Raw genomic sequence first — 16708 nt, 5'->3', positions numbered from 1 at the left:
AACACGAGGGACGCTGGGAAGCTGTCATCTCAGAGGAGACGCGGCGGCGCTACAGGAGGATGAGGGGAGGATGTCGCGCCCGGAGCCCACTCTTGTCGCAGGTGAGTGAAGGCACCTGAGGGACCGGGGCCACCACCATAAAGCAGGGCTCTCTTCACGCTCCTCTCCAGAATCCATCACTTTAAATCATGTTTCTGTCCCGATGTCGCTCCGACTCCACCAAGGACGGTGGACCCCGATGATGCCGGGTGTGTTCAGAGAGAACTTCGGCTCTGAAAACGGTTACATTACGAATGAAAATCTTCGTGCGTGTCGGGAGAGTCAATCCTGAACTGTGACGTGGAGCGGTGCCAATCCAGACGCGATCCGGCTGAGAAACAAGGAAGCAGAGGAGGATGTTTGGCGATTCACTCAAGCGAACCCGTCTGCAGCGTCCTGACCCGCTCCGTCCCTCCACAGGTCCGGGCGATGCACTTCTGTCAGCCTCAAACGTCATCCTGTCATTCAATTTCCTGCCGGATTCTTCCGGTAAAACTTCCTCAAACCTCCGTCACCTTCACAGTGTTGACTCATTGCATCCTTCCACTTCTTTTCCTTTGTCATTCATCTGATGAACACTCCGAGAGTATTTCCTCCGTTCCTCCCACCACAACAGCGCTGCACGGCATTTTTGTCTCTGAAAGTCACGGGTCAATTCACTAGTCGGCTCAACGCAGCGAGTGTTTCTTTTCTCCGTGAGCCGAGAATCGAAAGCGAGCCATTGGAAAAATGAAGCAGCAAAACATGGAAAGGCAGAGTGCAATCCAAGGTCATCACATTCCCACGGTGTGTCTGTTAGCCATGCCCACAGTTCCTCTTCGGGTGTGTGCGCAGAAAATGATTCCACTGTTGGAGCCTGACTCACAGGCTCTGTATTCCAGGCACAGCGCCTCTGCTGCACCTGTTGGAGCTGACAGCAGAAGAGAGTTGTGGTTCAAACCCTGTCAAGTCCAAGCTGGTCGGCCTGGCGGATCTCACTCAGCACTGAGACTGGCACTTCCCTCCCAGGACCGCTGCATCGTAGCGCCTTCCCTGGAGGGAGCCCGGGCAGCAGATCTATCACATCGAAGCGTCTCCATCTTCAGATCGAGGCTAAAGTCCACCTGCTTTCATCTTCACTCGCACTGATGCTACCCGCTGGTTTTCGGGTGATCAAATGACTGTTGGGCAACTTTTTCCTTGGCACTTGTTCAAGGGAAACGGTGTTTGATCCAGTCAGCAGCAGCGTTGTGCGCTGGCTCCATGGAAGTTAGCGGAGGTTTTAATGTCAACGAACGACACGCTGCGCACTGCACCCTCTGTCAGACACCGGTTCAACAGTTCAGCATCAGCCAGGACGTCACTGCCCTCCACACACCTGACTGACGGATGAGAAGAATACGACAGCACAGAAAACTGACCCAATGACTGGCCGACGAGAACTTGCCATAACATCACAGTGGCATCACAACACCCAACATCTTTGTGTTCTGACCGTGAAAAGTCTGCGTATTCATCATGATATGATACATATTTGATCTTCATGACGTCATACATGGCTGATCAATTCGTGCAGTCCTGCATATGACACATGAAAAACATGTTTATTTCTGGTCATATGGTAATAAAAGTCTCAGTCTTTTTTTAAAATGTTTGGCTGTGAGACGTCGCCTCATTCTCATGCCGTCGTCCTGCACATGAGACTATCGTGTTTACTTTCAACAACTGGTGGAGATGACTCAGGATGATCAGGAAAAGCTACTCGAAGGTGACCAAAGCAGATGTTCCCCAAAACAAAGCTGGAGCAGGCACAGCGTCCGAGAGAGGGCCGCACTGCTCACTGGCGCAGAGTTGAAACCCAACAACTTGACCCGATAAGAGCCGACTGTTTCCGGCGGGGACGTCATTTCCATCACCCCCCGCTGCACCTCCTTCTCAGAAGCCATGTCTCCTCCCAGACTGACATCCACTGGACACTTGCCCGGGACAGAGCTCCTCGCGTATGCCCACGCATGAGGGTTTGAAACGCACATATGCAAGAGCGGATCTCTAACATGAATATGTAAAGCATGTTGCCGTGAGACATGGATAAATCCTCTGTCTGCATCAACAACAAGGCGCCCTCCTCCACCCTCCCTAACCTGTGTCCCTCCTCTCCCTGCTCACACCTCACACCCTCTCCATGTTGCCATCTTCCATCCATCTCCATCAACGTCTCCCTGAAATATTCATCCCTCACCATGCTCTTAAATGGCAAGCTCAGCACCCTTCTCTCATCGACTTCTTCCTGTGCCCCTTGTTTCTTCCTGTTGACGACTCTTTCATTCACCTAGCTGCGCCAGGCCAACACTCTCTTCTTCACCTCCGTTAGCCCCATCAGTCTTCAACCTTGTCTTGAACATGGCGGCGCGACAGGTCCGCTGCTCTCTCATAGGAACAGCAGATCCCTTCAACAGAGTGTCACCTGGCCCCTCTTCATCTTGTTCGGAGCTGCCCTCACTTCCACCACCCAAACCCCTCCCCCCGCTCCACCTACCTACCTCCATCTCTCTCCCTCTCATTTCCTTCTGCCTCTCATCCTGAGCTTTTCCCTCACTCTTCTGAGTCACTCTTCTGAGCCCACTGATCTCAGGCCGATGCTGCCTCCTGGCACCAGGCCGCTGCCGCAGAACTGGCGACCTGGGAAACGTTTAAGTCCCTGAGGAAAGAAACCAGTGTTTTGGAAGAGAAATGTGAATCTAACGCAAGAGAACCTCGTGACTTCTCGTATGAAGGGGATTGAAACGGCTGCCTTGGAAGCCAGGGCAGAAGTGAACGGACGACTGCTCCCTCACAGATGAGAGAAGATGCTGAATGTGAAAGATATTTAGACGACAAAGTAGAAGAGCTCCTAATGCTGCCACGCCAGCCACTCCATTAAACTGGCTGTCAGTCTATTGAATTGCCGTTTTCACTGCCCATTGCTCCCATGAACGAGCCAGCGGGGGCCATTTTGGAGCCATTTATTACTGCAGCAGTCACACGCGGCTGTTAGCAATAATTTAGGAGGAATTCACCAGGAACCCAAACCATGTTCCTCACAGGTCATCTGCTGCTGGGCGCCATCGTTCAGCTGTGCAAACCTTGCGACTGGATCATGTGACTCCAACAGGTCTGCCACCATGTTTCCTCTGAGGTGCTTCACCACGACGCTGACACCTAACGCTGGACCTTTGATCAGCAACACAGAGTTCACCATGACCACTAGATGGAGACGCAGTGTTTCAAACGTGTAGCACTGCGCACCAAAGGCAACAAGACTCTCCAACAGGAGCAGGTGACACGTACAGGATCAGGCTGCTGGTTTAATAGAAGGTTTTCCAATATGTTTGGTCTTTATTGCCTCAAAATAAAGAGCAGCGTAAATAAAACTATCATCACTCCAACAGCTGAAGAAAAATATTTATGAATAAATAAATTATCATAACAATATATGAATATATGTTCCTGAGCTCCTCATGAGGGCGGAGCCTGACGGAGGTGTGGATGGGGGCGGAGTCTGAGAGGTACAGCTGTGTGTGAGCGGCTCATTCCAACAGTAGCTGCTGCTCTGTTGATGTAGAGGCTCAGAAACAGCCTGGAGACAGAGACACTTGATGAGGTCACGCGTAAAGACGGCGTGTCATTGGCTGCCGTGCTGTGGTTTGTTTCCTGCATATCCAGTGTTGGAGACAACGTCTTGGAAATGCCAGCTCCAACGTTTCTGCAACCTCTTGCATCGGCACTGATCATCTCACTTGGTTTGGTGAACCAGCGGAGAAGAAATGGGCGGAGCCTGTGTTGCGGTGACAGACGTGTCAGAGGTGTGAGGATGCTAACGTTAGCCTGGATGCTAGCCCACTGTAGTTTGTTCAGGAGAAATCCAAACCTACTGTTGAACATCCATGTTGTATTGTTCATGTTGTGGGACACGGTGGAGCATTTGGCTCACTATCGTGTGATACCAGAGGAAGTCAACACAGGGAAGAGTGGTCCTGGCTACTAACAGGTCCCTGTTGTCCTGTCCAACACTGTTGTGAAATCAAGTCCTTTGGTCTCCTGGACATCTCTCCACACTTCATCTTCCCACTTGGTTTCAAGTCAGCTCCGGAGCTCCCTGGGTTTGAAGGGGTCATGTGATCAAGTGGTGAGCGGCCAGTGAGGAGGAGTGGGACACGCCACACTGACACGTGAGGCGCAGAGCCCAGTGGTCAAAAACCAGTGTTGGGGTGAGAAATGGGACACAACCTGAATGTTCTATTGTCTCATGTGGCGTTTACTCCAGCAGTTTCCTGCTACAAAAGCAGCGTGGGTCTGACCTGTGTGGCGACACACAGCCAGAGCTTCCCCTTTAGAATTGCAGTGGCAAACCAAGGTGAATCACCTCACACGCTGCCTTTAACCACAGTTTCCACGGGAGGTTTCTTCCTGCAGGAAATGAAAGAGAATCCAGCCGCTTCTCCCGGGGAATAATCCACTCCACCTTAGCATCGCGTCGGCCGAGGTGTGATCGCTGCTCCTGCCACTTTCCTGACAGTTTAGGGAAGCGGGGACACTGCGCTATCTTCCCGCTATAAAGATCACAGCGGGGGTCCCCAACACCGCAGACACCATCATGTGGCATTACAATATGCTAATGTGGCCTCCGTCACCCCTTTCATCGAGGCCCATTTCCCTCCGCCAGCTCCATCGTCTGCTCTGCTGCTGCTGCTGCTGGGAACACGGAGCCGACAGAAGTCAGAGTCTCGTGTATCTGTCTGGCGACGGCGGGCAGCAACACGCAATTAGCATGTGATTAGGCGGTGGGTGTCAGTGTGGGGCGCAGATAAAGGGCAGGCTGCCCCCTAACAGAGAGGGTCCCACTGAAGGGGACGGTGACAGGCTGGATGCCCAAACCACCACAAGCCACAAACGGATGGAGAAAAGCCCATCACCCCGCGTCTCTGCTCCGAGTCTCTGGCGGCAGATGAACGACGTGTTGCAAGCTTACCCCATGAGACGGGTAGGTGAGCCAGCCCCAGTCTCCCGTGAAGGTCGTGGTGTCCAGGAGGTTCACTGCAAAGAGACAACAGAGACACTTACCAGAAGGAAAATGCTGCACATGAAATGAACCCATTTCTTCAACTGCACAGTGGAGAACAGTTGGACGCCAGTTGAACACTGTCGACTCTCGGACCCACACAAATTCGACCAGCACAAACCAGGTGACCCACGAATGTTGCTACTAAGGACGCTCCGATGGATCGGCCACCGATCATGATCGGCCGATATTGGCGATATCGTCTCCAGAGACTCACCTGCAACGTCTCACACCACATTAAACGTCTTTCAGTTGTGTCCTTTTGACAGAAGAGTTGCTGCATTCAGCAAGGGCTTTCTACTGTTGCCACCTTGAAGATGAATCTTAAAACGTGTCTGAATTCAAGTGAATTAAAGTTTTCACATCGTGGACACAGAAGGTCATGTCCCCTCAGTATCACAGGAACCACTCAGCAAGCTCCTCAGTGCCCTGTCACTGAGCTCTAGTCACTGCTGTCCAGGAGGAAGATGATGATAATGATGCGTCTGTTTTTCACTTTGATCTTTCTTCCTTATTGACACACTACTGTATGTCTAAGGTCCAGCAGGACCTTCACACTCAGATCAGCTGTTGTCTTCACAGACGTCACGAAGAAGACCAGGCGATCAAGTTGGCAGCTTTTCAGACGCTGTTTGAATCGATGCTATGACTTTCTTTTCCCCACATTTCTAAAGATAATTCAGTGAAGACGCCAGTCTGCATGGGAGCGGATGTCAAGTCAGGTCCTCACATGGGACGGTCGGTAGAGCAAAGCGTCATGGCACCAGCTCTGACCTGAGGTCTGCAAACCATGGAGGGACAAACATGAAACCCAGGCCGGAGTCTTCAGAGCTCTCTCGCTTGCAGCCGTGTTCTGCTCTGCTCCTCCACTCGGGTGTGACGCAGCCCAGGACGGCACTGGGTCAGAACACAGACAGATGGCAGCATGTGTCACTCTCCTCTCCAGCATAAGGCCCGCCCCCTCCATAGCTCTCCGGCTCCACCTACAGTCACGCTGGTGGAAGGGGGCAAGTGGATTTAATCTCCGTCTGACTCGCAGGGGGCGCGGCGCGTGCTGTTGTTATTAAAGGACAAAAAAAGACAAACAGCCCCTCGCTGAAGGGACAAACATGTGAGGCCCGACATTATTACTTCAGCCCGTCCCCCTGGTATTCATTTAATTTCCAGCCAAATGAAAAATCACAGCGTCTTTGAAAGTGGATGAAGTCATTTATCTCATTTCCCAGTCATATTCAAGTGATGAGGTTTAGCAGCTCCGCTTTAATGTGACAGCAGCAGCAGCAGCAGCAGCAGCAGCGTGTGAGGAGGGAGCCGCTTCCCTGTAGCTCACTCCCACGCTGCGGCGAAGCTGGGACCTTCACAGTTCTCCTGCCAGTATGTGCTGGAGAACCTCAACCAGAAGGTGAAGGTCATCAACCAAAACAATGACCACGAGTTCTGGGACTTTCAATAAAGTTGTTTTGAGACCTGAGCTTGTTGAGGAGAGGACGAAATCCAGTCCTGAGATCGGAGCTCACAGCTGCCAAGCCGCAGCTCAGTGATTACTCTCTCACTGCACGTGGTCGAGTGAGTGAAAGTCAAGTTGAGCGTGCGCGTCGTTGATCGAGCAACATGAACATGGTGAGAGCAAAAACGGCGACGTGAGCGCAGAAAACCATGTTTAGAGTGGACAGTCACCAAGACACATCGGTACGAGTGGACTCTCCACACTGTTGTCACGTCACAAATGAAAACGCTGTGGTCCTCTGCGCAGAGATGGAGCGCACATATTTCCCAGGGCAGGGACACGACACGAGCCTCCAATATCAGCTGGTGGAGACGTGATGGATGGAAGTCATCTTGCAGTCGGGAATGAGTCTGGCAGCTCATACGTGTGGACGTACACGGTCACATGTCGAGCCACTTGTTGCAGGGTTACAGAATCACCTGACAGGACCCGGGAAGAAAATGCTCTTTCAAACGGCAGTTTCAAGTTTCACCGAGCCCATTTTAAACACGTTTCTTGCCTTGAAACTTTTCACATGGACCGTATTTTCCTGACTATAAGACGCTGCTTTCTCTCACGGTCTGAGCCCTGCAGCTGATACGGCAGCGCGGCTGATATATGGATCTTTACAGGCTGAAATCAGAGGCTTCTTATTGACCCGTAAAGCCCTCAAAAGGTGCTGTTTTCACCCGCGTGTCCACAGCTCCGTCAACAGAGTGGATCTCCTGGAGGTCAGGAATCCAGAAGCAGCCGCTGAGACCAGCAGTGGTGTCGGGACTTTGGGCACGTGGGTGAAAACATCGCATTCTGAGGGCTTTAATGTGAAGCAAAGATGTGAGACTCTGTCTCCAGACCAAGTGCGTTGGGCTCAAAAGTCTGAGACGTGAACACAAGCGAGTCAGGTTTTGGCCGCGGACTTGATCCCGGCTGGAGAGCTGCACCTGGTCTGTTGTGAGAGCAGCGTGGAGCGATCCAGACGCTCGGTGTGACGCAGCTATTTCCTCCCTCTCCATGCTGGGGCCCGTTTTCCAAACTAGACTTTAGAGAAGTGTTTTTAAGCCGCTGCACCACTGAGCTGTCCACAGTTCAGACAGCACCACTGCACCTGAGGAACAAGATCTGGCTTCCTTCTTACAGTCAGTGGGTGGGGCTAATATTGCGCTGTGGTGGTATGTTGTAAACATGTAGCGCTTCCTCTCCTCCTGACCGATCCCAGCCGAGTGGGCGGGGCTCGGTGAACCAGTGGGCGGGGCTTATGCTGATTTTCTCCAGGTAAACATGAAGAGTTTGGTGCAATGTGACGCACGCCGACGTGCTGGGTGCCATATGATGTCAAAGGAGACGCCCCTCCGCAGGTTTGCTCCTCCACAGCAGCAGCAGCAGCAGCAGCAGCAGCAGCAGCGGGCCGGTCCTGAGCAGCTGCCTGCAGTGTCTGCACTCACACGTCTCTCTGTCTCCAGACTCTCAGCCCATCTACAATCCCAAACAAGTCGAGTGTCTCGGAGGGAAAGTGGCAGCAAAGTTTGAGCGCAGCAATCAAAGCCTCCTCGGTTGAGGTCAACTGATTCTGACAGGACGTGGAATTCCACAGCCAAACGAGGCGCCGCAGAATAAGCTGGAGAGAGCGCCGACATTAGGATGAGGGAAGCGCCATGTTTGTCAGATGCGGTGACAGTGGCTGACGTTCCCGTTCCACATGGCTGAGAGCAGCGGCACCCAGCTAATCGTCTTTGCAGGGGGCTGCTTGATGTTTCGGGGTGGCTGTCAGCCATTATGACCAGCCACAACCCGCCCCAGAGACGCTCGCCCCCTGACTCCGGCGGACTCCTGACATTACGGCCTAAATGGCCACTGGGTGTTCAGCGGAAGGTTGACGCCGCAGCAGGAGACGCGCTCCAGTGGTGGGTCAGAGCAACGCAACCGTGAGTCACAGTCGAGCGTTTCTCTCAAAATAACGGAGCACGTCAAGCAGGAGGCGACACAGCGCTGCCCGCCACAGGATCCGCATCCCTCCCCGGAGCAAATGCAGCAGGCGCACCTTTATCACCTGCCACCATCCGAGTCCCTGAGTCCAGTTGTGCACCGTGCTGGATCATGAAAACTCAAGATAACATACTGCTATTTGTGGCAAGGAATTGATGGTGACAACCCAGAATAAGAGGACAAAAAGAAGAGAAGTTGTGGCAGTGTTCCATCTGAGTAAGAACCCCATCACCAAAGACTGTCAGCAGCGCTGCGCTAACAGTGCTAACAGAGCTGGCAGAGCTAACAGAGCTGGCAGAGCTAACAGAGCTAACAGAGCTGACAGAGCTAACAGAGCTGACAGAGCTAACAGAGCTAACAGAGCTGACAGAGCTAACGGCTAATGTAACGTCTCACTTCAAAACTTTATTGACACTGGTTGACAAACAAAGTTCGCTTTGTTGTAGGCTGAAAACTAAATGCAGAACCAAAGAAAGTTGCTCGAAAATGTGAGGAGAGAAAGAACCAATGTTGTTATGAAGCTGAGGCAAAGAATGTTCAAGATTGGCCTGGAAATCACCCAAACTAGAATAATAACGTCGTTTGGCCTGAAGAGTCAGGTGCTGTTTCCTTCAGAATGAACACTGAGCAGAATCTTGTAAGTTAGTCTCGAAAATACACATGAGCTTGTGATGAAACAGGAACGGTGATTTAAAGTGAATAAATAAATCAGGATGTACATTTTGGCATATTGCCCACATCCTTTCTGGAGACATTTGAAACCAAAACATTATCAGAGGATTTTCTGCAAACAACATGCCAAAGTAGCTGTGTGTCGGTAGCTAAAGAGTTTGACAGGACAACAGTGTTTTGGCCCAGGTTCCTCTGGTGGCGAGTGTCTCGAGCCTGTCTCACTGAACAAGGTCAATGTCCTAAGTGCAGTGTGAGCTAGCATGGTGGCGTCCACAGGGCCCTGAAGGTGGCGCTCGCCCTGCTGCCCTGCACTCTGTCACACGCACTGACCTACATTGACTAATTGAATCCTAATATTTGCTCCATCCATTTGCAGTGAGCGCCACACGTCCCGGCCGCAGCGCCTCAGGTACATATTTGTGAATATTGCTTTTGTTGACTTGTTTGTTCTTGCTTCTCAGAGTTGCCGTCCTTGTATCTGAGCTGCCTGCTGTTTCACTTCAGTCACAAGTGACATAATCGTGGCACTGGTTTCGTCCCAGAATCTTCATCCCAGATCCAGATCCCCGACTTCACGCGTGTGTGTATATATAGCCGCTTCACGCCACGTCAACACGGCTCCAACGTTTCAGCCCATGGGGACAATTACGCCGTGGTCCCGTGACCGCTTCACCTGCGCCGCCTTCCTCTCCCCGCGCCTCTCCCTTCTTGTCATATCTTTCATCACATGTTCCCCAAAGTTGAGCTCCCCAGGGAGGCTGCTATTCTCATTCTCAAGGTGTCTCCACTGTGGCGGTTTTCCCCGCGGAGGCGCCACTGTGATGGGCCGATCCCGTCTGAGGCTCTGTGGTCCGGGGTCAGTTGGCGACACACAACACGGACGCAGGGAGCATGGAACGTTGTTTCCAGTCAGAAACCTTCATGGCAGCCAGCGTCTCCTGGCTTGCGATGTGGCCTGGAAATCCAATCAATTCACCATTTTTTATACGATTTTTCAAAGTTATTATTCTGTTCTTTTATTCTATACTGTTTTTTTTTTTTTTTTTTTATTAAAAGTGCAAATCTATACCAAGCTAAGTTACAGTGCATGAACAACACCTTTCAACATAACTTCAAGATTATGAAGCCATTTACACTGTAAGACTGTTCACCTGACACACATCAAATCCAGATCATCAGGTGGTTCTGATGTAATAAGCTGTGATTTCACACTTCCACTTTTTCAACTGTCCGCCAACAAAAGCTCAAATGAATGGGGACAGTGGATTCCTGGCCCAGTTCTGGCAGTGACTCCACAACAGCACGTGCCTCTTCCAGCCAGTAAATGAATGGAGGATTTTCTTCTTCTTAACACGGCAGGAACTCCGTCACAACATCGTTGGAAGAGCAGACTTTGCGCACGGGAGTCGCATGGTTCGGTTTTTCTGCCCGTTCATGAGCGCGCTGCCCTGTTTTTCTCTGGTCTGGGTGTGACGGAGCGGACACTGGAGCGACACTTGAGCAACTGGCCCTCACGCTTTTCCCATCACATTTCATGCGCTAATTTCACCCCATAAATCACGCTGCAACTCCCTCGGTCTCAGTAAACTCGGCGCTGCAGCTGCGTGCAATTAGCGACGTTAGCACGCGTGCACGTGTCGTACATCTCGGGGAAGCTTTTGTTTCCTGCGTTCAGAAACTGTGCTCACACTCTCCATCCTATACGGAGACGCCTGCCCGACCTGTGGACCGTGAGGCGGCGCTAGCTACTTTCTTACATCTGTCATTTACCTTCCAGTCCAGTGTGAAGCATGCATGATCAACACTCTGTGTCAGGCCGTTTCCAGCCTCTGGTCCTGGTACCCGCCATACTCGGGCTCCTGCAGTTCAAACCGAAGTGGAGCAGGCGGGCCTCATCTCTTCCTGCGGGTCCGATAGGAACGAGCCTGTTTGCCAACAGAGGGTGTGGGAGACGTCCCGTCCCAGGGGAGCCCAGTGTACTGTTTGCAGTACCGCTGCCCAAGCCCGCTCGGTTCCTCCAGGGAAAACATCCAGAGGTGCGCTGCTATTTTTAGAGCAGGAATGGCATCGAGGTGAGGAGGAAATGGAAGAGTGGACTGAGAAGGAAGACTTGCATCATGCGGAGGAGAGAGGGGAGACCATCACTGAAGCTGAGCAGAGCTTCAGGTGCAGGAACCAAGACGGGGAGATTCTGGATTCATGACAGGGTTCACACAGAGGTCAGCCCTCCTGAACTGTGGAGCAGCCCGGAGAATCAGGTGGACCTGCTGGTCCAACACAGTCTTCAAACAATATCTTGAAATATCGCCTGAATAGCACTAGGTTTTTCGACTTACTTCCTGTGTAGACGATCATCTCACCGGCAACTTGGTGAGCAACTGGTGGAGAGCCGAAGGTGGCTCCGGAGCCGCGGCTTGGCCAGGCCTGATCTAGGGTCACACGGTCTGGGGTGAAGTGCAGCAGACTCACGTGAGCGTGTCACTGGGCGCTTGAGACCTGAGCCACTGAAAGTCAGTGGGATGTTCTGGCTTCTGCTGAAGCAACCGGCTGCCGACTGACAGATCATTAGCTCAAAACCTCATGCACTCGGCGATGACTCTCGCCTTACTAGCACCAGGTCAGTACATGGTGGCAGTCTGGGAGCAGCGGAGGCCATCAAGAGATCTCACCTACTGTGGTCGCAGAAGTCGGCGCACGCACAGTGCAACACAAACAGCAGGGTGCTGAGGTGGACGAGGTCTGGTTTGGAGGCAGAACTTGACTGGCAGGAATTCCTCCTCCACTGGCGCGTGGCTGAGGACGCTGCGTCTGCAGACGGGAGCATCAACACCACCATACAGGGCAGCAGCACGGAAACGGTCGAGTCCACGGAGATCGGACCGCTGCGTTCTCACTCGTGATGATGATGATGACCACTGAGAGGATGTGACATCATCACAGCAGACCTACAGCTGCGTACGCCAGGATACAGTAGCTCAGCCACAGATGAGGAGGACTTGTGTTCCTGCCATCCTTAAGATGACAAACACATCCCGTAACCTAGGACCACCAACGTCAGGAGAGTGTTCCCAGCATGCACTGCACATTCTGCTCCGTCGCTTCTGCGTCTCAACTCAACTGCTGACGGGAAACACCACTGAATGACTTGTCTCTGCACGAGTTGAACAGCATTTCATTCGTGAATATGTGAGTGAACAGAAGAGGAATACTGGCCGACACCATCAGTCTACGAATGTAGCGCAACAGACGACTAGTCTGACTGTAAACCAGTGTGTGTCGTTGTCTTCAGACAGTAAAGTGCATGCAATTCTCAGAGAAGAACTTATGGAGAACTTCTCAGGGCCAGCTATACGGTAAAACTGTGTATAATATCAAACGACATAATATGAAGCCACCAGAGAAAAGCCCAGCTGGAACTTGCATGGCCTCCGTTCCCGCACTGCTCCACGTGTGTGTCCCCTCGAGCGGCCGCTACCTTCAGCCGCACCAGCGCCTCGAAAGCAGCGTCATCTGCTGCCTCCGGTGGCAGCTTGGATCCCCAGTTTCCTCCGCACTCATCCGCTCATGAAGTCAAAAATCCATGGAGCATCGGGACGGAGCCAAGTGTAATTTTGGATCGATCATCCGTCTCAAACGGCATAATGTGATTGACCAACACGTTCACACTCCGCAGGCCAAACATATTGACCAGCGTCAAGTGGACTTTTTCCTCCACTGTCGATGCAGCAGCCTTCCATGATGCATGGTAATGCACCAGGATTATCAGATGAGTTATGTCTCCCTCCCTGCAATTCCTGACGGGAAACAGTGAGGACCCTTTTGCCAGTCCTCACAAGCTTAACCCTGAATTTGAGGGTTCAAACTTCAAAACAACGGGGTGATTCTAAGTGAGTCCTGGTCCAGGTGAGGGGCAGCCTCCCCCCTAGGTGTTCAGGGGGAGAGGCTGAGGAAAGGGCGAGGGCCAGGAGAGGCCCTCACAAGGACGGAGACACAAAGGTGTGTGTTTATAATGAATGAGGATGAATTCACTCCCCCAAGTGTGTCTATTGATCCGTCAAGTGGACTCCAGGGATTCACTTGCTCGAACCTCGGATGCATTTCTCTGACACAGTCAGGAGCCTCGAACGGCCCGACAGTTCAGATGTTGATGTTCTGTGTTGCGGAGCAACTTCTGAGGAAGAGTGTCTCCGAGTGAAATGTGCTGTGGGTGCTGCTCCCTTCAAGTGGGAAAAGAGAAAACCACAAATACCTTGAAGGATGTGGTCTCTCTGCGGAGTGAGCTCCACACACACGGCCGCGTGCGCGCGTGCGTGCAGAGGTGTGTGTGTGTGTGTGTGTGTGTGTGTGTGATCCGGGGGTCCGCTGCAGCTTGTTGCCCAGGCCCACAGACGGAGAGGAAACGTCCCTCACGGACCAAAGAGGGAACAAACTTTGAGCTTGACCTCATTACTCTGCCGGCGCTTGTTGCCACAGCAATCGCAGCAGCTTGGCAGCTTTGTCAAAGCTAATACACCTTCGCCGGGCTTCTATTACACGTAATGAGCATTTAAATCCTTTAATGGATTGAAGGGAATTGAGAGCAGAAATGATCAGGCAGGTCCTCCCTGCAGACGGAGACGCGGCGCGACTGAACAAGAGTGTCAGCTCTGCTCCACGCCTCCTCTTTCACCTTGTGTCTCCGTCATTCCTCCACCACCACACCAGACCAGCACCACATGACCACAATCTCGGCTCAGGATCAGTGACATGACGGCCCACACGGCAAAACCACAACCACCAGGATCCGACCTTTAAAACAGGAGAAATGAGATAAGATGTGAATATCTTTCAAATATGCACACTTTCTATTTTACACACTCACACACATCGCATCATGTGTTTCATCGGCAGTGTTCAGTAAAGAATGGCCTCAATAGTACATTTGACCATTTGCTTCCTCACCACAAGGTGGCGCACAACACATTGAACACTGGCCAAAAAGATGGTCCTGCTTTATTCATTTGTGCCGACACAGTGACACACACATGAGCTAGTGACGTTAGCACAACCAAGCTGACTTCAGTTGGAGCTCAGCAGCGCTAGCCAAGCTAATTCAAGCCCCTCATTTGCATCAAGAAACCTCCTGTCTGAATCACAGCTAACGCTCGACTGACAGGATCCACATCTGCCGTGTTAGCGGCGCTTACCCACTCACCTATGAACAAAGCCTCTGGTGCCGCTTTAGCTTTGTTAGCCTGTAGCGTCATTTGTCACCGGCCTGTTCCTCCATGGAGCATTTTTCCTTCAGAGTGATTGTAAACAAAGCACCGCCACACATGCGTGCAACGTTTTCACCTGCGCTGCCGCCGCCACCAGTGAATACCGGCGCCACAGCAGGCGGGCGGTGGGCGTGTCCAAACACGGGCGCTTCGTCTGATACACACCACGAATTACACGCACAAGAATGTTGCAGATCTTGGACGAACATTTTTGTCTCCTCTAGTCAAATGAAACTCACACAAGTAACCGCCGCGTTATAAGGAGCCATGGTTAGCTCGTCGTCGTCAGGAAAAGAGGGTCGTCTACAAAGTATATTGGTCATTCCGATCAAAAACAACACCGCCGTAAACAAGTGAAGAGGGTCTAGCCTTGTTTACAACAATAGAGGTGTGGTGTGTCTGTGGGAAGACGGCAGCCAGCCGTGTTCAGTGCCTCCATGTCCCACGCTCACGTGCACGACGGCCTGCTTCTCACACAGAAGAGGACGTGGGTGACACACAGAGTGGAGCCGGCTCTGAAGGGAAGGGCCTAGGGTGGCCCCAGGTGGACGTGCAGTCCGGAGCTGGATCTGGATCCAGCCGTCATGGCAGTCCCACCAGGCTCTGGTGAGAGACGCACCCGTGTCGGCTGAGCCACCTTTTATGTCTGACGTCTTGGTTCACGATTCTCTCTTTCAAAGGCAGCGTTGAGGTGCAGCATTATTGTTCAGTGGGTGGGAGGTGTATCAGAGTGACCACCTGTAAATACGTGTCAAGTACATATCTCTGGCCCTGTCAGCATTACTGCTCAGTACCTTCCTTAGTCCTGTTGATATATTGGGTTTTTGTTGTCGTGGATCTGTCATGTCTCTGGTGTGTGTCCGCGTCTCTGTTGCTTCATCGCTGCTGGGACACATTGAATTTCCCACTGTGGGACCAATGACGGCCATAGAATCAGAAAACTCTGTGAACTCCAAGGGAAATTATATTGTGGGATTTATATCATTAATACGCTTATTTAGGGATCATAGAATAGAATAGAAGAAGTCATCCAGTTTCCTGCTGACAAAGGTGGTGAGGGGGGTTGAACATCGAGGCCAGTTTCACACACATTGATCCTCTTCTTTTCCTGTGTTTTCATGATCATGACCATTGTTTCAATAAAGCCAAGGCGCCAGTCCCAAACGGGTCTCACCTGAAGCCTTCACGTGCTCATTGATCTGCTGGGGAGCCAAGGCAGCGTGAGAAAGACAAAGCGGCGGATGCGGGCTGTGATGAATTTTTCATGTGAGAGATGTAAGTGTATGGATTGGCGCTTGCGTGCCGACAGTATGGATGAGAGAGCGACGCGGCCGCCGAGTGGATCTGCTGTCTGACACACCAATGCAAGCAATGAGGTCAAGGCTGAACGCTGTTCATTTGTCCAGTCCGTCTATTGTGAAGCGTTTGAGGATCTAACTCGGAATGAAACGGCAGCGGCACTGGAAAGCGCTGTGGTGTCCGTCGACACCGAAACAAGACGCTGCAGCCATTGCTCTCAGCAAAGAAGCGGCTTCATCTGGAGCGTTAGCTTCATGGCTAATGTTCTGCCCTGAAACGCAGCCAGGATGAGAAGATGAAGACCCACGTTTCCTCTCACAGACGTAGACGTGTGCAGCGTGAGACTGTGGTACACACCGGCTGGAAGTGGCTGCCACTCGGGTCACTGACACACAGTCCAACGTTTGATCAAGGCGTGTCTGGCTGAACTTCTACATGGTACTTATGGGGACCAACTCTGGGAAACACACCTCTTGCTATCTGGGGCTTTCTGTGGGGACCTTTGCCAGTCCCCACGAGGTTACGCCTCCATTTGAGCAGTTCCAACTTCAACATATCAGGGTCGTTGTAATTCTGTTGACGTTTGGTTCAGAGTCCTGATTCAGGTCCGTCTTTATTTTGGAGGGTTAGGTCGAGGGGGAGCGGCTGGGGAAAGGGTGATGGCCACCAGAGGTCCCCACAGGGACAGAGGCACAAACATGTGTGTGCGTGCGTTCTCGCACTTCTATATTTGTGAGAAGTTTAGTGTAGTTTTTAACCAACAGAGTGAGGACATTGTGTTCGGTCCTCACTGTGTCAAGCCTCAGTTTGAGGGTTCAAACGGCAAAGCAGCTGGGTCATTATCGTTGGGTTTCAGTTTGGTTGAGAGTCAAGGTTCCGTTTGGCCGTGTGTTT

At 52.0% G+C, this 16708-nt stretch overlaps 1 protein-coding gene across 3 annotated transcripts in view; it reads right to left on the bottom strand.

Moving 5' to 3' along the window:
- The window catches only part of epha8 (eph receptor A8), a 74466-nt gene that overhangs the window by 50787 nt on the left and 6971 nt on the right, over positions 1–16708 (bottom strand). For all 3 annotated transcript variants that reach the window (XM_053867294.1, XM_053867295.1, XM_053867296.1), the window contains exon 2: positions 5027–5091. In XM_053867294.1, the coding sequence (XP_053723269.1) occupies positions 5027–5091 (65 nt within the window). The remainder of the gene's footprint in view (positions 1–5026; positions 5092–16708) is intronic.

The sequence above is a fragment of the Synchiropus splendidus genome, chromosome 6 (assembly GCF_027744825.2).
Source record: "Synchiropus splendidus isolate RoL2022-P1 chromosome 6, RoL_Sspl_1.0, whole genome shotgun sequence".
Classification (NCBI taxonomy): domain Eukaryota; kingdom Metazoa; phylum Chordata; class Actinopteri; order Syngnathiformes; family Callionymidae; genus Synchiropus; species Synchiropus splendidus.
The sequence above is the reverse complement of the archived record's forward strand: the minus strand, read 5'-3'. Positions and strand labels throughout refer to the sequence as shown.